The sequence below is a fragment of the Haliotis cracherodii genome, unplaced genomic scaffold, assembly GCF_022045235.1.
Source record: "Haliotis cracherodii isolate W230 unplaced genomic scaffold, xgHalCrac1.p SCAF_3, whole genome shotgun sequence".
NCBI lineage: Eukaryota > Metazoa > Mollusca > Gastropoda > Lepetellida > Haliotidae > Haliotis > Haliotis cracherodii.
This window is the reverse complement of record NW_027266286.1, coordinates 26,589,758-26,612,116: the sequence shown is the minus strand read 5'-3', so window position 1 is coordinate 26,612,116 and position 22,359 is coordinate 26,589,758. Positions and strand designations below refer to the sequence as shown.

The 22,359-nt window shown below is 38.9% G+C and overlaps 1 protein-coding gene across 6 annotated transcripts in view; it reads right to left on the bottom strand.

The window, feature by feature from the left end:
- The window catches only part of LOC139475122 (rho GTPase-activating protein 20-like), a 247,204-nt gene that overhangs the window by 82,467 nt on the left and 142,378 nt on the right, over nucleotides 1-22,359 (bottom strand). The window contains exon 1 of one of the 6 annotated variants that reach the window (XM_071258377.1): nucleotides 13,693-15,265. The exons of the other annotated variants lie outside the window; for them this stretch is intronic. Coding sequence (XP_071114478.1) covers nucleotides 13,693-14,328 — 636 coding nt within the window. The 5' untranslated portion in view covers nucleotides 14,329-15,265. Of the gene's footprint in view, nucleotides 1-13,692; nucleotides 15,266-22,359 lie in introns of those variants that run through there. 6 annotated transcript variants of the gene reach the window in all.

Genomic DNA, 22,359 nt, shown 5'->3' with positions numbered 1-22,359 from the left:
AGTTAAAGAACACCCCATTTATTTCATGTGAAAGAACCGGGTGTTCTTTGACTGATTTTGAGTAGTATATATTAGGTTTTGGCTGGTGAAATATTCATAAAAAATGTTGGTCTCTGAACAGGCAAATATCACTACTGTATTAATAATGAAATTCCATGGAATTGTTTGAATCATCAACAACTCACTGCTAACCTGAAACAATTACTAAAAACATCTGTGAACTAAACTAAAATCCAAAGGTCTTAGGAATATTCATATTCAGATTGCTGTCATAAACAAAAAGTAAGACAGCCTGAACAAAATGTCAGCAGTAGATTTAATACCAAGACAATAAACTTCATACACTATCAGTTGAATTTTTGAATATGGCATTATGGCGGCCATCTTGAATAAGTTCAAAATAGGCATAAGGAATAATGTATTTAACTATCATCACACAAGTTTTCTCATGGCTAACCAGGGGTCCAAGAGATGGACTAAGACCAAGAACAGTTATAACAATGTATTTGTGAAAGATGTCATAATGGCGGCCATCTTGAATCAGTATAAAACCAGTACAAAGTTTCAAATTTTCTAACTGGGGGTCTGACTGATGTGAAATTGACAGGTCATAATCAGGGTATGAAGTGGAGGCAAGCCCACCAACAAAATTGTAAAGGTATTTGAGAGGGCTAAGAAAGTAAAATTGTAAAGATTGCAGAGAAAAGAGGGGTCGATGAACCTCCTGGGTGGAGATTGTCTCCGGGTATCAACATGTTGTCACAAGTGTCTGATAACATCTGAGAGAGGGGAGCAGCCAAGGCACTCATCTACCACTACACTTTTATCTAAAAAACAAAATATTGACAACACGATTAGGACTCGAGCCGGGGCCAGTGGTCATGCAGATACATGTATACCCTGCAGATATGTGAATGAACACCAAAGAGAGTTGGAAACTAACTTTAGAAATAGACATTTACTACAATATTTATTTGACAATATCTGAAATGACCACTCGTCTGCTTGTCTGAGACTAGTAGCAATCTCTAACTACAAGAGGTTTCCAAAAAGATAATGGTTAATATAATTTTTAAAATACTTTATTCGTCTGAGATAACTTGAGAACCAGTTCAAATTAATTCATTGTGTCTACTCTGGTCAATATGATTCATACCATAATTTAATTCATAACCGAAATGCATATGTATTGAGATACAATGTATTATCAAAATGACCATGTATATTTTCTAAAATCCACAATAAATTAATTATTATAGTTTCTTTATGCATGGGTCGGCATTTAAATTTTCTATTTTTTTTAACAAACTGGTAAACGCATCATACAGAAAGAAGGGAGCACAGCTTGTTATATTTTGTCTGTAGGTTCTTGGTTACAATAAAATGGTGTGGGGGTGTTTGATAGTAAGACAAGCAGGAATGAAAATCTAATTAATTCATAATGCCCTAGGAAGCAGACTGATAGCTCTAGGATTGCCCCCACCCCCTCAACATACACTCCCACCCCTAGCTCCCCAGTTAAGTTCAAATAAGGTAAAAATGAGATACCTGTATTTACTGTGATAACTGTGATCATATAGAGGTGAGGTGAAATGGGGTTTAACATCGTGTTCAAGATTATTGCACTTATATAGCGACGTGCATGTACATGTGTGTGTTTGTGTGGCTGCTTGTACTAGTCCGGACTGATGCCGATTTATAGTGCTAGCTCACTGAGATACCATGCCGCAGTTTAACATCAATACCCCACTCAGACACAGTTTTCCCGACTCCGAGCCGACCAGTCCTTGTTTTAGCCCCTTAATGCCGAGCGCCAGACAGGGTAACAACAAGTACTACTTTTAACGTCTTTTGGTATGACGTGGCCGGGGATCGAAACCCCGGACCTTCCGCTCTCCGGGCGGATGCTCTACCACTAGACCACGGAGGCAGTCAATGATCATATAGGAGGTATTTTTGTCCAACATCACGACATCATGTCTCACCTACAGTTAGGGCCAAAAGAAGTACTGGGTTATTATGAGGAAGTTGTCACCAATCCTGGTAGTCCTCCTGCTCTGCCAATACTAAATGCCTGTCACACTCCCCTTTCCACATCATCCTTAGATTCATTTGCATGTTTCATTCTTCTGTCCCAGCAAGGACAGATATGCAAATAGTTCTTAAAGAACATGTCATATCATTTTCAGCATATCAAACATAAATGTCTTGTACACCTGACAGACATGTTATACCAAGACAATGTCAACAAGACATATTATTTGTAGGAATAAGAATGAGATATCTTATCAGTATTTTATTGTTAATCTTTTGAAAATAATCACCATACACATATCAATCATATATGTGCGTAGTGAGTCAGTTTGAACAGTACTTAATGGCATGTCAGCTTAATGTGTTAGAAAAACAGGTCATGGACGTTTACCACTTTGGTGTAACCATGAGTAGAGGTATGGTGTTGAGAGACCAAGAATAATCAGAAGTTTGAGAAATTCTTATTTTTCATTTTTCATCATGTCTAAAGGACCATCTGGTATTCAAAAGCAAGATCAGTGGATCCTGGAACAAATAAGGAATGTAACTCTGCACAGCAAATTGCAGCACCTGAGACGACGACATCGGCTACCTGTACTCCAATGGCTGTATGCATATAATCAAATCTGGACCAAACAAACCAGTGACTAAAAGCAAGATCAGTGGATCCTGGAACAAATAAGGGATGTAACTCTGCACAGCAAATTGCAGCACCTGAGACGACTACATCGGCTACCTGTACTCCAATGGCTGTATGCATATAATCAAATCTGGACCAACCAAACTAGAGACTGAAAGCATGAGCATTGATCCATGTCATTGGAGCAAGATGATACACACACAAGTCACTGAGCACTATTAAGACACAGAGTGAAAATTACGGCACATGTCAGCATTACAACCATTTCTTCAGGGTCGATGTGAAATGCCATCGTCCCATTTAAACCATTTCATTTTTCATTCCATCAGTATATTTTCAGTATGTTTAAACCAATCGTCCATGTCGAGCGTGCTCTTTCTACAAAAATTTTAAAGAATGTCATACGATTCTTCCACGATCAAGGGTACAATATTCAAGGCCTTAGTAAACCTTTAAAACATTCTATGGTAGACATGTTGAGCATATTTTCATATTTGATGCATCAGTGATCTGTTTTTTTAATTGCCTTTCCTTTGCATGTGTTTGTGATGGTTCAACCGGTGGGACAGGATATAATCACCTTTTTTGGATACAGCTCGTATCATCACTATTTCATAGTCATTCTTAAACACAAGCTTATGATATAGTCAGAATTATACAAAGGACTCTGATTTTAGTTGATATTTGCATGATGATGAAAAGAGTTGTGTCGCTTTCATTCATTCTTAAAAGATAGCACCCTGCACTGAGACACCTGTGCTGAAGACAATTCACCTCGTTACAGGTATCAACTGCAGTCTCAACCTCGTTACAGGTATCCAACTGCACAGGAAACACTGCAACAGAAGCTTTGGGTTTCTCCTTGGATTTTCTTTAAGGAGGAGCGATTGTCAGTTACAACCAGTTACATCCAACATCAAAAGAATGTTTGTAATTTAAGAAGACAATCTGTACTTTATGTGCCATAGACGTGAGAAGGACATAACCCAGAGAGGGCCCAAGCCTATTACTTTAACACTATCATGGTCTATTTAAGACAAAGCTTATAATAACGACAGCTTTATCACGCCATGCCATTTCCTCTATTGTTTTAAATAGTGTCAGTCACGAGAAAGAAAAACCAACAAAACACAGCCAAGATGCTGTTTTTTAAAGCATATTTTAGCTGAAGGTTACCATTTTTTAAATTAAATTTTTTAATTTGAATTTAAATTATTCTGAAATTTTCTTAATACAATTAATATATGATTCAATATAATTTTCTAAAGACTACACTAAAGAACTATCAATAGGAAAATACTTAAACTGCAGAACAGAGATCTCAATTAGTATTATCAAAGTCTTATCTTTCCAAAATTAATTTAAGTTTATGCACTGAAAAGTAATGTGAAATTGAGGTCAGGTTGTCAAGATTTTACTAAATACCCATTCTGTAGATAAAAGGAATTCCTACCCAAGTTGAGCACTTCTTTTCTAACAGATTACCTTTGACACAACTGTCAGTTGAAAGATAGTTCTACATGTCTGAAAAGAATAGAGCACAACAGATATGTAAATTCATTTTTGGGGATATGAGACACTAAACCTACCTATACAACAGTTTCGATGTGTTTCGTTGTCCCATCTGAATCAAAAGTAACCCGACGAGCATTTGATAATTCTCCATAGCGAATAACCACAGAAGCAGATAGAATGAACTTAGCTCAGAAACAATACCCAATCAAAGTTCAAGTGTCATCAATGTCAGATATATGGGTTGGAGCTAAATGATTCGAATTCCTTTCTGTGCAATGGATTCTAATCAAAAATAATCGATTTATAATAATTTTGTAAAATCTTAAAATGACTTATATGCATGACAATATATTATTTATGACGCAGATGGTAGGAAGGTTATTGTTTGATGCAGGGATGTCAGAGCTGTGAGTCACGACATCACATCACTGATAATGATACGGAGCGTTACATCAATGATAGCCCTCTCAATTACACGACTGGATGGTATCACTGTATGACCATCTCGTGACTAGGGTAACACAGATTAACTGAATCCACATTAACTAATTTGTGAAGAAAATATGTCAACGATTTCAGCTGCCATGTAACCATGGATTATCGTGTCTGAAAGCTTATGTCATGCTGGTTCTATTATTCAGTAAACATATCTTAGTGTTGTGTAAAAACAGGCAGGATGAACGGGAAACTTAGTGTGGGTAGGTTATCAATTATTGTGCAATTCAGAGCTCCAGATGACTTTTTGAGCAATTGAGTTTTACTCTAGGGTTTCTAGGGTTTACATTTTTCATTGGGTAACCAATATTTTTTCACTCATCTATTCATCACTCTATTGGGTTTTCACCAATATTCGTGAACATTTTAAGATTTAAAAAAAATGGAAAAATGTTTTAGATGTATATAACTGTTCTAAATATATAGGCTTGACTGGGAAAGAAAATTAGCTCGTAATTGTGTTTTGGAAATTAGCTTCATTGGGTATTTACGCATTCTGTTTTTATACATTTGAGTTTTTCATTTAATGCATGCGTTTCTGTTAGCAAGTTAATTGAAAGTAATTAGGTTTTGAATATTTGGGGTGGGGAGGGGGAGGGGAAGGATTTTACGCAAATACGCTGCTCATCTGTAGCTATGGCAATTCTTGTTGACTTGTATGTTATATGTAAGTAAGAGGTGTAAGAGGATATAGTGTTGCATTTTTTTGCAAATTTAAGAGTTGCTCAGGTTGAAAATACATTTTGTCTATCCTTATTAACATTTGACAAAAACCATCAAAATTCAAAGAAATTGATTTCAAACAACAGAATATTTGTTTTCCAATAATCAGAACATTAATTCCTATCAAGAATGTTGTGATACCATAATTGCTTCAGTTAAAGTAATAAGCATTTATTAGGGCTGAAAAGAGACCTAAACCAAGTCATGTGACTGATGTCACAACACAGACGTGGCATACTGATCGTATCTCCCAAATTAGCATAATACAACCATGCTGTAATGAGATGCAATCGAACATGAGATCTTCAATAAACTCTGGTGATGACAATGTATAAACAACAATAACATCTGCCATTATTCCAAAATTGAAACTGTTATCATAAAGCAACATATTGTCAACTGGATAATTCATCAGATACGTCATATATTTATCTTAAAATACTGCTTTGTCACATAGACATACAAACAATATGGACCCGATCAGTTTGCTTATAAAATTTATTTGGCCAATATGCAAATAATGAAAATTATTACAACTTGTCAGGATTGGTTTGAGTGTTGAGGTACCGGGGTAAATTTCTTATAAAAACTGTTTTAACAAAAAACATGGGGATACATATTGCAAATCATCTTAACCGGCCCAGGATTAATCTCTAAGATTTGAGTTCTTGTTTTCAAGACATTCTTGTTCAATAAGAAAAAAACTAAAAAAGTGAAAAATGTCGTTGTGGTTGGTTTGATGTTAATTTCCTCCAGCGTTAGAAATTGGCACTAGTCCTGTAGTCCTTACCAAACTGCCCAATAGTAAAGGTATCCTAAGGGCTAATAGAAATTGGCCCATTTTAAGGGTTTTGCTATATGTTATCATTTTAAGGACTAGTGGACATAAACTGTTAGTTTCTACCGCTGTCCTCAATACGAAGTGTTAAAAAAACATAATGAAGTTGGGTTTCATCAAAGCGGTAAACGTCTAAGACCTGCATCACTTTGAGCTTTCCTCCCACACCAAGATGACATGCTGTATACCGTATTCGATGTAATAAGCGCCCAGGGTGCTCTCAAAATTAGAAATAGGGGGCTCTTATTGGAATATAGTTTTGGCGAAAAAAAAACAGAGTTGAAAGATTGTAAATTTCATGGTTTATGCTGACAGCCTGAAATGATACAAAAGAAAAGTCTGTGCGTATTATACATGACAGATATATTTTTCCAGAATTTAATTTAATTAAGGGTACATATAACACACAAGTGCATAAATAAGTCTTGTGTACATTGATCAATCGGAAGTGGTGCTAATTGGGATTGTTCACTAGCCAATATATTACCCAATATCGCCATGGACACTTATTAGAGCAGGGCGCATAAAACGTCGAATATGGTAACAAGATCACTGTTACCAACTCCCTCCCTCTTTAACCAGCCCCATTATTAATACTGTTGCTCATGTTATTGCAAATTATCTTCGTTCATAGTTCCAGAGCTGGCTAGTCCTGGGGATACTTTCAATGGTGATATAATGCTCTACCAACACACAACTACCCCGTTAAAAGAACTGTCATATCACACTGCCAAGTTTCTGCCATAGCCATTCAAGCCTGCTTCTCCGTGTTACGTTCAGTTGACAAGGGTATTGAATTATTTCTTTACATGTAAGTACAGCATAGAAAAGTTCATCTACCTACCCTATTGAAAGAGTTGCGGCTGGAGGCCACGGGATAGTGGGAAATTTATGCTTCAATAGGTTTAATCAAAAGCAACAAAAAAACATTCTGGCTAGCCAGGGGTGTATGACCCTAAGTCAAACAAGGAAATCTTTGGTCAGGTGATAATTTGTATGGAGAAAAAGGGGGAGGTATACCCTGCTGTGGCCACTTCAATGCTATGCCCAGTGGCCAAACTGACCAATCCTGACAGCTCATTTGTCATATCAGACCAGATGACTGATAACTGTCATATAAACATGGTGAAAAAAGCCCATTTTTGAAAGGGACAAAGAGGTTAGTTTTGCTCATAAACCGACATAAACTAAAACAAAGCATCGGTCAGTCATTTGTGTCTAATGTGATGGAATGGGTGCTTTCATGTTGACCCTTGTTTTTAAGTTTATGGTATTACAAAAAATCTTATTTTCATATAAATGACCAGTGGTCAAGGAGCAGAAGTGATGAGCCTTTATGACTGGACACTGATGGATGGTGTTGGAACTAAAAGCAAATTGTAAAAAAAAATCAAAAGAAAATCTGGAACATGTCATGATTCTAGCGAACACCTGGTGTCATCACTGATTTTCAGTGATCTACTCATATATATTTTACTGCTATTTTCCCTATACACAAAATTGAACCTGTTTCGTCAGATAATCAAGACTGGTTATTTTCTGGCTTTGACAGTTTATATCATATTAAATTTCATGCCTACCATCACATATCATATAGCCATCATTGTTATATATAGTACAGTGCAGCGTGATATATTTGTAACTTTCAGGGTCACATAAGACACTTATGACACAGAATATTCAGTGTATTTAAGTGAATGAGTATTATGATTATATAAGTCAGCATGTCAGCTTAACTGATGCAAGTCTTTGACATTTACCACTTCTGTAAAACCAGTGTGAGTGAGTGAGTGAGTGAGTGAGTGAGTGAGTGAGTGAGTGAGTTGGGTTTAACACCGTTTTTAACAGTATTACAGTTATATCACGACGTGTCAGATCAATGTGGAAGGAAAGCCGGAGTGATGCAGGTCTCAGACGTTTACCACTTTGGTGAAACCCACGAGCATGGGTATGGTGTTGACAAATCTAGAAACATAAACGGGGCCAACCGGGATTCGAACCCACAATCCTAGGTGTCTGGCGTGCCCAAGGGTCGCAACTCTCAGAATAATCAGAATTATAACACTCAGTATGATATAGCAAACGTCATTCACAGTTTATGATATTCAGCATAACTCAGCATAAAATATTCATCATAACATATATGATATTCAGCCTGATATTATTCATGATGGCAATAACTGGATTGTCTGGTCCAGACTCGATTTTTTACAGACCGCCTTCATAAAGCTGGAATATTGCTGAGTGAGGCTTTAAACAACAAACAAACAAACAAATGTTCATAATTAGCATTATTTAGCATGTAACACTGAGCATTATTACCTATCTCACTTCAGCATTTTTTAGCATGTTACACTCAGCATTATTACCTATCCCACTTCAGCATTATTTAGCATGTAACACTCAGGCTTATTTTTAAATATCTGACTTCAGCATTATCAAGCACACAACATTGAAGTGGCAGAATTCAAGTTCACCAAGTATTCAGGATAGGCTTCTCGGTCTAAAGGGCAGATGTCAGTTCAGTTCTTTCTCTTCTTAAAGGACAAATGATCTCCTTTTTGACTCTGTGACAACATACACTCAATAATAGACTGCACCAAAGAGCCTGTTACACAATGAAAAGCTTTCAGTCACTTGAATAAGGAAGTTGCTTCAACTCTTCCCTCAGATACAGACACTCCTAAGCCCACCTCCAGTTTGGATAATACCACATAGCTGTGAATGATCAGGGCTGGTACCAGAACAATGATGAAAGTTTACTATCGTTTGTTCTGAGGTAACGTTTGTCAGTTTAACAGGAAGCAGGTTACGTGTTTGTATTTCTAGCCTATCTTTATGTGTGGTGTTCAAGCCATTGTATTGGATGTCCAGATGGTCGTGGGGAGATCTGGTTACATTTGGTCTGAGTGGGGGTAATGTCTGGATAACATGACCACTGGGCTGTGTCATTGTGTCCAGTTATTGTGTCCAGTCATTGTGTTGTTGACACATGTAACATGGTACAGCAGTAATTACATGTAGGTGGGTCGCCCATGGTGAGGAAGGCTGTCACTGACAGAAGGACAGACAGGGAGAGAGATGGATGGGACGATGGATGGCATTGAGAATTAAGAAGATAGAAAGACAGAGAAAACCACTACATTATATTATTGTATTAAGTTGTGATTGTGTGTCAGCCAGTAGAAATTTATGTCAAACACTTTAGAAGTATCCGAACATGTTGTCCTCAATACACATTTAAATAACTATTTCTGTGCGTTAGTGACATAAACTCGCATTCAGCAATATTATGACATAACTGATCCAACAGACAATGTCCTCATTAAACATGTATAGAACTGATCCATGGAGTGAGTGATTTAAAACTTATAAGTCATGTCAGCAGTATTTCAGACATATCATATGACTGTATAACTGATCCAAAACATGATGTCCTCAATACATGTACATAATTTATCCAAAACACGATGTCCTCAATACATACACATAACTGATCAAAACCATGATATCCTCAATATATACTTACATAATCTTAAAAATAAAACCAAACTAAATCTGTCAACACCAACAGATAACCAAACATCCTGCCCGTATTAAATTCTTACCTTCTCAGAGACTAAAGAAATGCAGGAACCATGGAAGGTATTGTGTAAAACACACGTGTTGCAGGCTAGCCAGACTCGCATTGTTCAATCTAGACCTTAACCTTCTCTAAGTGACACCTGCGTGCATGAGCCATGTGATCATGAAGAAATGATATTCCGTGACATAAGCCGAGGACAGTTGACTCTTCCAATTGTTTAACATGGTGCACGAGGCACACAGAAAGGTTCTATCATGTCATGCTCCTGTCCCTGCCAGGCAAACAGTGGACCAGAGAGTTGGATGTGGTCATCACATGTAGTAAACATCATATACAAATCTTGCAGCTCTGTTTCAATCCTCTAACACAAAGCACACATTCAGCACTGTGTGTAGATCTAAATTTTAATGTGTCTGTCACATTTTGAGTCTAGCTTTGAAGATGCAGGTTGGTGTTGTTGGACTGAATAAACCTTGTTCAAATGACTGGACATGATTTCACAGAGCAAAAACTTCCCCTGGGTTTTCTAGCAATATGTCCATCAGAACAAACAAATTTAAAGTAATTTCTTGATTTGAATGACCCAATGGTATATTTTTCAAACATCCACTTTAATCTGAGAGTGATCTCCCTTTAAAAAAAGATGCATAAGTGGTTTAGATGGCAGGTCTTTATGCTGCTAGGAACTGTCTGGCGATGTCATAGCTGGGGAGGGGGCACGGGTGGCCCAGTCGTCTAAGGCGGCGCGATTTGCTGAGTACTGAGTGTTATACTTCTGATTATTCTGAGAGTTGCGTCCCTTGGGCACGCCAGAAACCTATGATTGTGGGTTCAAATCCCGATTCGCCCCACTTATGTTTCTAGGGTTGTCAGCACCATACCCGTGCTCGTGGGTTTCACCGAAGTGGTAAACGTCTGAGACCTGCATCACTTCAGGCTTTCCTCCCACATTAAGCTGACACGCCGTGATATAGCTGTAATACTGTTAAAAGCGGAGTTAAACCCAACTCACTCACTCACTCACTCATAGCTGGGGACACCTAGAATGGGCTTGGAACATTGTACACATGTTTGAAATACAACCTGGGTCTAATGTGTGACAAGCAAACACTCTAGTACCTTGGCCAACTCCACACTCATGTGCCTAAGTAATGATCTCTTATATCACAAATTGGGGTGGGCAATACATGACACCCAACCAGTTCAGAAATGAATTTATGTCAACATTTAAGACTGAAACAAGTATTTGTTTTGTCTTTTCAAAGCAATTGAATTTGTTACAAGTTCATGAAAAACAGACTGTTTGCCATATTTTCTTTATCAAATGGAGAATCTATTTTCCATAACATCTTGCCCAACTCCAGCAATCAATAGTATGAGCCAACAGAAGCAAATACTAGTGGATGGAAGCTAGGCCTGGACCTCTCTCTCATGCCATATTTAATGGCTCATTTGAAACCCCGGGCGGGATGCCCACACAATTAGGGAGATAACCAACAACAATCTGTGACAATATGTGGACAACAGGGACATGTAGGCACACAGCTATTACAAAGATGAACCAGTGGATAATCTCAGACCATGTCGGCAACATCAGCTCCAGCGACATGGACATATATCACACACTCAGACCTAGGGTAGTGCATGTCAGAGATGACAGGTGACATGCAGGATCACGACAGACAATGCTATGACCATCTGCCACGTGACCAGAGAAACTGGACACGCACATGGTTGCAGGAGGTTTGACTGAGTGATGAAGACTAGGTAACAGACCACCTCCTTGTACTCTATATATCACTGGTGACAGTCGGACAACCACAGCCAACTGCTACCAATCAGTCATTAGCGAGGAGGGGGTTAAGACTCAGTGATGATTGCAAGATTCATGCAGAATCATAAAATTACAAATTCTGATGTACCCAAGTTTTGCTGTTTGTCCTGTTGGCTGATAAGCACAAGAAGAAAGAAACAATCCAAAGGCTTGCTGGAAATAGATGAACCCACTTCAATGCTAATTTCAACTGTGTACCATGGAAAAGAGAAAGAAAAAATCTAATCACTGCATTGATATTATTGAAACCCCAAATGAGAAATAGAATATTTTCATTTCAATGTTCCACAATACAGACCTATCTGTCACACCATTCCACCCGTCACCGACTCCAGCTGGCTACAGAACCCATGGACATTTACATAACCAATTTCACAAGCCACTGAAATACACGCTGAATTCAAAATGCATGAAAATAAACCAATTACCTGAACAAAGATAGAATGTTATCTGTATGAAACTCATCAACAGGTGAAAATACTCGGAATTCTTGGTCCATTTCTTGAACTCTATCACCATATCTAAACCCTTCTTATCTTGCTGATTTTTCATGTCATCAAGTCAGACTTGGTTAAATCAATGTGTTGACAATATTTGTCTTGTCTTCAAGTCAGACTTGGTTAAATCACTGTGTTGACAATATTTGTCTTGTCTTCAAGTCAGACTTGGGGTGACAATATTTGTCTTGCCTTCAAGTCAGACTTGGGTTAAATCACTGTGTTGACAATATTTGTCTTGTCTTCAAGTCAGACTTGGGTTGACAATATTTGTCTTGTCCTCAAGTCAGACTTGGGTTGACAATATGTGTCTTGTTTTCAAGTCAGACTTGGGTTAAATCACTGTGTTGACAATATTTGTCTTGTCGTCAAGTCAGACTTGGGTTGACAATATTTGTCTTGTCCTCAAGTCAGACTTGCGTTAAATCACTGTGTTGACAATATTTGTCTGGTGTTCAAGTCAGACTTGGGTTAAATCACTTGTTATATCAATTGAGAGAATATTCAAGCTTACACATTCAAATGTCAAAGTTAAAAATCTTGGGCAATGTAGTCCAACAAATACACATACAGTGGGACATGTAACACAATCTTACATCCTACCCAGCATACAATTAACTGACAATGTGTCTCGGGAATACTTAATGTTGGAGAGACATATAAGTAGACAGAAACTCATGACAGGACATCACAATCGCATGAAGAAGATTACTCCGACATCACGACCAAATTCTCATCTTGTATGCAGACGACCAAGGAGGTCACATGATTTGAGACAAGTATTTGAAACGTGCCAGGAGACGTGATACGGAAAGGTGTATTTTGCTGACCTATAACCCGACTTACCCTGTCTATTGACATACCATGGTACTGAAGTAAATCTTTCTATCCTCTATTGGACAAATCAGCTCAGCTCATTCATGAGAAACCTCAAACACCAAATACCCATGATGGCATTTTCAACAGACCGAACAAGATCGCCTTTTCTAATCTGAACAATATTCATCTGTTCCTTCCCCAACTAATGTCCACTGACCATTTGTTACAAAGAAAGTGAGATCAAATACGAGGACTTGATATTGAGTTTTGTCTCGGTCATGTTCATCAAACACTCACGGTTCGCTGCCACGAACCATATCAAACATTACAGTAATCGTGGAGTAATAACACAATAGAGTTTCATAACTGTCTTCATACCCCATTGACTGTCACCTTAAAGCTATGTTTGGACATCGTGGGTGTTTAAATCATGACATACAATGCCGATACAGAATGGAGGTCATTGTTACTGAAATGTATTTGTTCTTGTGATGTTAATGTTTTAATGGAAAGAATTTCCATCTAATGTCACAGCTAAACATTTGTCATTTTGTGTATTTATTTAGATTTTTTCTTTCTGGTCAAGCAGCTAATCAAACAGATGAACTGATCACCATTCCTCTAACATGATTCTGCTGTATTCTCACTCAACATATTTTGTATATGGAATGTTGCAATATTTGATGAAAGAAATATCTGTTGAAGACTTACCTCAAACTCAGAATCAACTTCAAACTCAAGGTGCTCTATAACGTATGTTTGATCAGAGAACTCCGGAGGTTCGATTGTAGCATTTTTTGTTACTTTAAATCCATTGGCTTCTACTTCATCTTTCTCTGGTTTGTATTTCTTGGAATTTTTCCGAATATTCCGCGGGGATTTTAATGCATCTTTGAAGGCTCTCAATCTTGACCTTTCACGAGGGGACACATGTGGGGAGTTCGAAAACGCCTCTTTATCAGGTGACTCTAAACAGTTAGAATTTGGCCTTGACGAAAATCCAAATTCATTTTGTGACTCAGAATCTGTAGAAGCTTGGTTCACTATAACAAATGCCGGCCGCTGTGAACTAATGTTTCTCATCGATACGGATCGTCCGGGAGGCTGGGGTGCTGGACGTTTCTTTTTTTTCTCCCTTGATCTCCGTAAAGATCCCGGGGATATTTCTGAGCCGCTGTAGCTGACGAACTCCGACTGTGAGTCGAAAAGAGCAGGTTCCGAAATCTCACTCGAAACAGAATCGACATCACTGAATTCCGAACTAAGACCAGATGACAATCGTGATATACTGAGATGTGATGTCCCCACCATCACCAAAGACGGCGCAGAAGTGTGTTTCTTGATCATTCTTCAACTCTTGTCCTTTCTATATCACAGAATTAAATACTCCATGATTAAAGCTACAGCCACCATTCACAAACAGCTCTACAGTCCAACAAACAGTACCTGTTCATCCAGTGTGTCTATCTCCTGTGCAGCCATCTCATATCGAGGTTACGCTCACACACTTGTAAATGAATATCCACAATATGATTGACACGATCACTCTGTCACTTTGTAGTACATTCACTCAGCAAATCCATATTTCATATCCACAATGAGAGAAGAAACCAGGGCACATGGTATCAATTCACTGCCCCTATAGTAGCACTACCTACTCTCGCAACAAACAGGCTTGGAGTAAAGCTTACATGAACTTAGTTTCACTCAGGTGGAGCTTGCCTGCTTGATGGATCACTAATCGCAACGAGAACACTCGGCTTACAGTTATATCACCTGCCTTCTCTCAATCCACGGAGTATATCATCAGTATAACACAGCCATGTTCTCGTTTGTTTCGTTGCCGTCTGCTCTGGTTGTGAACACCATTGATTACATCTTCTGTCTTTCCTCTTCAAACTACTGAGCAACAGGCAATGTTAACATGGAGCAGCTAAGCGCGACGTCCCTCCAGGCATCCCAGTTCAAAGGGAATTAATGAAGCAATATGAACAAGTCTCTGTGTCTGGGGGTCCACGGATCCTGTGACCTGCTCTACGACCTGTTTTCTCCACCCTCACAACCTTTCATTACTATCTGAATTCCTGATCCACCCAATTAAGTGATGATCTGATCGTGTGTACAAGCAGACGCACAAGCAGACGGTCACATTTCGCCCGACATGATGAATGATTCACAATCAGACCACCTGACACACCTACACAGAGAATATACACACTGGCTTGATAAGTGAAATTAAAAACAGTGTGTAAACAGGGGGCGTCTGTATACACAGATCTTTAGAAAATTGACAGCTGTCAGTATTTAATGCTGTATACAGGCACTGAAATATGTTTTCAATAAATCCTGCTTTTGTTAATCTAGTTTAGATAAAGTTTCTTTATGCACGATGATAGCTTTCAGTAATGTTATTCTGAATCAATCCGCTATGCTGAGTGTTTGAAATATCCTACACCTGTAACGCACGTCTATTCGTCCATCTCCCTAACAAAATATCAACTTACTTCTGAATTGTTTACGCTAACGTGCAGAATACTCTGAATTCAAATTTCGACCACACAACTGAACAGAATCAAATACATAAAAACATTCCACTGTTGAATATTGATCTTAGTTGGGAGATCACAGCAGAAGAGAATCACTGGCCTGTACTAACACTTACATATTCCAGTTATTTTGAACACTTCAATCTATGTTCAAATAGTCATGGCAGGTACTATATGTTCACACTCAAATGCAAAATAGGAAAACTTGTTCTGCGGCAGTGAAAGAGCAAATATGGACCACTTCAGCCCCAGCAAACCTGTCAAGTAACAAAGCTGAAAATGTCTGAAGAAATCCCACAAAAGATGCATCCAATTGACACCTTCAGAAGCAGACGTCACTTTGGGAGGAGAAGCTACCACTGAATCAGAGGGTCACATATCATCCCAGCTATGGTGAGGTCAGCTCCAAGTTTACACAGCCAGAGAATATCCTGATTAACAAGGCCAAGCCCTGGTCAGTTGTTTCAATGTTGTCAAAGTCATTAACTCCCCACACTAAACCTTCAGTAACTGCTCCAGGGCTTACAGTAAAGCCCTGAGGTGGCACAGCCTGTGTCGACAACGGGTAGTCTTGTGTGAAAGTGGGTAGTGAGAACGGAGACCCTGGATATGATAATTACCGATGGGAGGGTGGAATACCTATACATACAGCGGTTGGCCGCCGATGTGATGCGGATCCTCACAGGACAATACAAGGCATATAATCCCGCACACAAGCGGCAATCCCTTGTGACAATTCATCCTAAAACGCTGGGAGACCATCTCCCCATGGTTGGAGTTCAACTGACACTAACCTCTGCCCCCGTGTCCCCCCATGTCCACCCTTCTGTGAGTGATGGCCACCAGGTTAATATCAGCATGCCAGGAATTCACCGAGATTTGCAGGCATGAATTCTAGTCCTGTTACATTTGCAGATAAATCTGATAAATCTGTTGTCACGTAAATGTACTTTTTTTCAAATTTCATGTTCGTTTGGAAGACTTGCGGTTATATTTAAATTTGTGTACTTTCTTTCACCATGGGTGGCAATATACATGAGAATATTACCTGCTTACAGCAGCCATGCATCTTGGATAACAAAATCAAAGAAAAATGTTTCAAAAATGGGCAACTAAATATTTTTGATAAACATCTCCTTGCTTAGATATTTGATAATTCTTGTGTTCATGTATGCTTGCACACACTGACAGCTTTTCAGTAAATCCTTGCCACAATGGGCTAGGAAAAGGATACCTAAACTCCCATTTTCTGGTCCGCTGGTCACACTGTGGTCATCTGATCTGCACCCAGCCACAACACGGGGCCCCAAAGGATGGGTGGTCACTTGCTGCCCCCAGATCAACAGCCTTAACCCTACAAATACCTTTTGTTTCAAGCATTCCTTAACGCTCCAGGCATCTTTCCTTTATGGTTCAAAGATCTAAGAAAAAGGGTTATTGAAAACTGTAACAGTAAAAAAACAGTTGGTTATGTAAGGGCATACAGCTTGCTTGTACAGGACCTGTTTCCTGTCCCATGCCCTTATAACAATGACTGATTCTGTGGGTGTGGGTGTGGGTGTGGGTGTGGGTGTGGGTGTGGGTGTGGGTGTGGGTGTGCAAGAATGCACCCAAGTCAGGGTAAATGTGAGCATGTGTACCACTCAAATAAAGTTAAGGATCTTTCATATTACTTCATGATCGATTAACTATAGTAATATGAACAAAATGGGTGAAAGCGAATGCAGGCAATAGCGAATGTATGCAGTGGGAATTTGTCCTGACTGAGGGATGAATATGAATGCTTCAATGTATGCAGTGGGCATTTGCCCTGTCCGAGGGATGAATATGAATGCTTCAATGTATGCAGTGGGCATTTGCCCTGTCCGAGGGATGAATATGAATGCTTTAATGTATGCAGTGGGAATTTACCCTGTCCGAGGGATGAATATGAATGCTTCAATGTATGCAGTGGGAATTTGCCCTGTCCGAGGGATGAATATGTATGCTCCAATGTATGCAGTGGGAATTAGCCCTGTCCGAGGGATGAATATGTATGCTCCAATGAGTTTGTAGACATATATGTACCTATATTGCTTTTATGCATGCAATGACATGTAATAGTTACATCTTATTATTATCTTTTGTACAATAGTATTTAGAGTGTACCCTTTCCTCTTAGCTCAAACTGACCTTGAAGGTCCATATTTTACTGTGTGTGCATGTGCATGCATATGTATGTATCTTCTATGTAAACCATGTGTGAGACTTCTAAATAAACAATCACTTCATTCATTCACCCCCAAGCGCCATCCCGAGCACAGCCCTGAGAAATATAACTATCAAACGTAAAGTCCCCTACCCTGTTTTTTGGGAGAAAAAATAAATCAAATTTATGATCAGGCCACAAACACGATTGGGCTTACATTTAAAAGTATTAAAAATATCAGGCATTTTATTATTATTTATTTATTCTTGTAACAGCTGATCCAGGCATCTGTGTACGCTAACCGTTAACAGATGGGATTCAGGTGAAGCAGGAGTGTTTCCCGGGACTACATATATAGTGTAGTTCAACTATAGAAAGAAAGGAACACAATGCTTTTCTTCATCAACAGGCACTTGGCAACAATAAAATGCTGTAAGACGGGTGTTTGGTAGTGAGGCGTGCAGGGATAAACATCTTATAATCAATTTATTATGACTAGGCAGCGGACTGATAGAAGTGGCATGAACTTTAATAGCACTGCACCCTCCTGCTACACCCACTCCCACCTCTAGCACCCCTTCCTCTTTTACCTTCTACCCTCAATTTCTGGGGACATTTTTAACCATTTATTGTTAAACTGACACTGTGAAATCCAAATGTGTATTTCTTGTCATAATTTGTGTAGAGACATATTTTCTGTATCATGGCCATTCATTAATTTCATCTATGAGAGTTCCAGCTTCTGTTCTTTGGACAGAGCGTATGACCCATCATCAATTAGAGGTCTTTGTGTATTGGATACTCGGCATCTAATGGAGGAAATATGGTATTCACTGTTCATGTACAGTGTCTAAAATATTTAGGCAGTTTGTTGATTGTGCAAAAAAATGGATGGTCAGGTAACATTACTCAGTATTTACTAAGAATTATTAGTGAGTGAGTGAGTATGGTCTTACGCCGCTTTTAGCAATATTCCAGCAATATCACGGCGGGGGACACCGGAAATGGGCTTCACACATTGTACCAATGTTGGAATCGAACCCGGGTCTTCGGCGTGACGAGCGAACACTTTAACCACTAGGCTACCCGACAGCCCCTTAGAATTATTAAACATTATGAAAGAATCATCCCCAATCACATTCAAATAAAAACATTGTTTATTTAAATTGTTTGTCAATGGCATTGTGTCTTCAAAAACATATTTAAGTATGTCATGATTGATGCATGGGGAATTAAACATGATGAAAACATACACGATACACCTGACCATGTATCAGTTCATCCCCTGAGGTTGTACCGGTTTTCAAAACGTGAAAAACCAGGCCAGAAACTCCAAAACTGCCAATCACAAATCAAAATGCCAAATCTTCTTGCATAGAATTATAAGAATGATTTTTAAACATGCACAACTTTGTAACCTGGATTCGTCATCCCCCCACCTCCCCCACTCAATCCCAAACACTGACAGTGCTTCTCATTCATCCAAGTGTATTTTGCTCAGTCAGCAATGTCTTTTCACGGCTTCTTACAAAAGCGGCCTGTATATCAGACCTGGCTGTAAATGACGTGTGTGGACGCTAAGCTTGTATATGATTGTCACATGTCTCTGCAATATGCTCCTTTGTAAAACAGCGACATACACACTGAATCGCACAACAAAACTGCACATTGGTGCCCTGTGTGAAATCTATGTGTATTAACTATCACTATTATGAAAAAAAATGGCTATTTCTTTTCAGAAAACCTTCATCTCAATACTGTATTATGAGAAAATGATATCGTTTGTGTAATGTTTACTAAGTTTCACAAAACCAGACTATAAATTTAAACAAGAAAATGAATGAAATAATATCTAGTTATGAAATGGAACAATATGCTGTTCACACAATTTTAATATTTTTTCTTTGCATTCTATTTACTTAAGGTCCGTATGTTATTTCAGTTTTGGCAGTAAACATACTTGGCGTAACACGAACGCGAAATATTAATCGAAGTTCTCACAGTGAGATTCAAATGTCGGTGGGCTTGCCTCAGGGTGTCGCTTGTTGAAGGCACATCAAAGATTATTGTAATACTTGTGATTTTTGTAATTGCAAAACACAAACATGTTTGTGTACATAATATCTGATAAATATGTTGATTTTGAATTTGGGAAATACATTGAAGTATCACTTGAATCCAGTATGTTCCACATGTGGTTCAACAACATGAGAGTTCATGAGGGGAATTGAGGCGAACACTTTCACCACTAGGAGTCCAAGTTTATTGCACTTATATAGCGACATGCATGTACGTGTGTGTGTTTGTGTGGCCGCTTGTACTAGTCCAGACTAATGCCGATTTATAGTGCTAGCTCACTGAGATACCATGCCGCAGTTTAACATGAATACCCCACTCAGACACAGTATACTGACTCCGGGCTGACCAGTCCTTGTTTTAGCCCCTTAATGCCGAGCGCCAGACAGGGTAACAACAAGTACCATATTTTAATGTCTTTTGGTATGATGCAGTCAGGGATCGAACCCCGGACCGTCAGCTCTCCGGGCAAACGCTCTACCACTAGACCACGGAGGCGGTCCTTTCACCACTAGGCTACCCCTCCAAAGTACTCTCTGTTGTATGAGAGAATGTCTCTCTTGGGTTCTTTCTAGGTAAAGTGGGGGCATGGGTGGCCCAGTCGTCTAAGGCGCCGCGATTCGCTGTGCAGAGTTGCATCCCTTGGGCACGCTAGAAACCTATGATTGTGGGTTCGAATCCCGGTTTGCCCTGATTATGATCCTAGGTTTGTCAACACATGTCCGTGCTTGTGGGTTTCACCAAATAAGCTACAGTTATTAAAAAGAGGGCCTGAAGCGTTTAGTCAGGGCCTGCAGATTCCACAGTCTCTGGGTCTGATGGCAGCCTGGCATTTGGTTACATTCAGTGTGTGGTATCAAGAAACTTTGTCACTCACTCACTCACTCCACCCATCACCGACCCCACCTCCCATCCACAACCATCCTCTCCACGCGCTCCTCCTCAACCTACTACAAGCGAGTGGTATCCTAAAGACAGCATTACAAGCTCATAAGAATATGTGAGCAAACACATGTCTCCCCGATAGAGACAGAATACAAGTGAATGCCAGTGACTTGGCCACCCTCAGCAAATACTGCACACAACACCTACCCAGTCCCCACTATTCCGTATATCATCCATGCACACCAAGCTGAAAAAAAGAAATGCTTACCTAGGTGCGATATGACTTGTTATTTTATATGTGTGAAAATTATGTTTTTGTAGCTAAAGAAAAACCAAATGATGACAAGAATTATTCAACATTTGTGATCTTGTGTCAACTCAATTACATGTTAATGTATTTCTGTAGAGGTAAAAGCAGCCATTGTCCATTTTCAGCCGAGAATGAAATTGAGTGGAGAGAGAGAATTTGTACATACAACACCATGAAATGAACATCCTGTTTCTTCCACCATCGTCTCTTCCCTTATAACTTCTGACTATTTCATTACAAGCAAGAAACCCCATCTTATTATCCAGGTTAAATTATCAAAAATTCAGGTAATAATGTTTCATCCCTAAATTTTAACATGATTTCAAAATCCTTAACAAGCTCTCAAATCATCCAAACTGATTTAAGAAACGAGCACCATGTGTTCTAAGTCAAGGGGTCACAGCAGCCATTGTTGAGATTCGGCAGGAGTGTTGAACATGATAGTTATATAGGTGACAGAGCTCGTCTCAAAGCTAGATAGAAACCCTTCAAGGATCCCATCTCTTCATGATGGAGGACAATAGGGGAAACCTGAGGAGAAGTATCTTGAACCACATGTTGTCCATTCAAGGTTTCAGTATAACCAAGGCTGGCATTTATCAACACACTTCTGTCACAGGCAATTTGGAGGGAGAATCTCTATCAGTCTGTTAAAATATGTAGATATATCGAGAATCTCACCTGGGTGTTTTTTTATTAGTCTGTCTCCTAGACCTAAGAGAAAATGTTTAAAAAGGAGTCCAACTCAAGTCTAGAATGATTTGGCAAGTCTAGATTATCTCAGATCCTTGAATTAAGAGTATTCTGGGTTCCATTTGATCCCATTTATTTCGTAGATATACATTTTTAATAAGATAACCCTATTTCTAGGACTACGGTAAATGTCTGTCTACCTTTGGATATCAAACATATTAACACAAGTTGATAAAAGTTTCAACTCCGAGTCTTGCTGAGGGTTATAATACTTTTATCGAAAATAACCCCAATAGTCACCCCTAATTACTAACTTAGCCTTTTACTACTAAGCCCTGAGCATCATTTATCCTACTATAGAAAATATGGTTAACAGACCTCAAGTACCAAATTAAACACTCATTCCACACATACTACTCAAAAGAAGTTAAAGAAGGCCCAGTTTGTTCATATAACTATAGTTAATCTGTCATGGCTGGTGATCATTGCAACACACAGCCTTCCAATTGTGGGTGTTTAACATATTTTGAGTAGTATATTTACACCTGGAAATGAAGCACTGCTAACTTGTTATTTCCATATTAAATAACCAATATAAAAATCATACCTGTATTAATTTTTTCACCAATCATGTTTCATTACAAATGGCATACTCATATTGAAGAAAAGAAACCAAATCG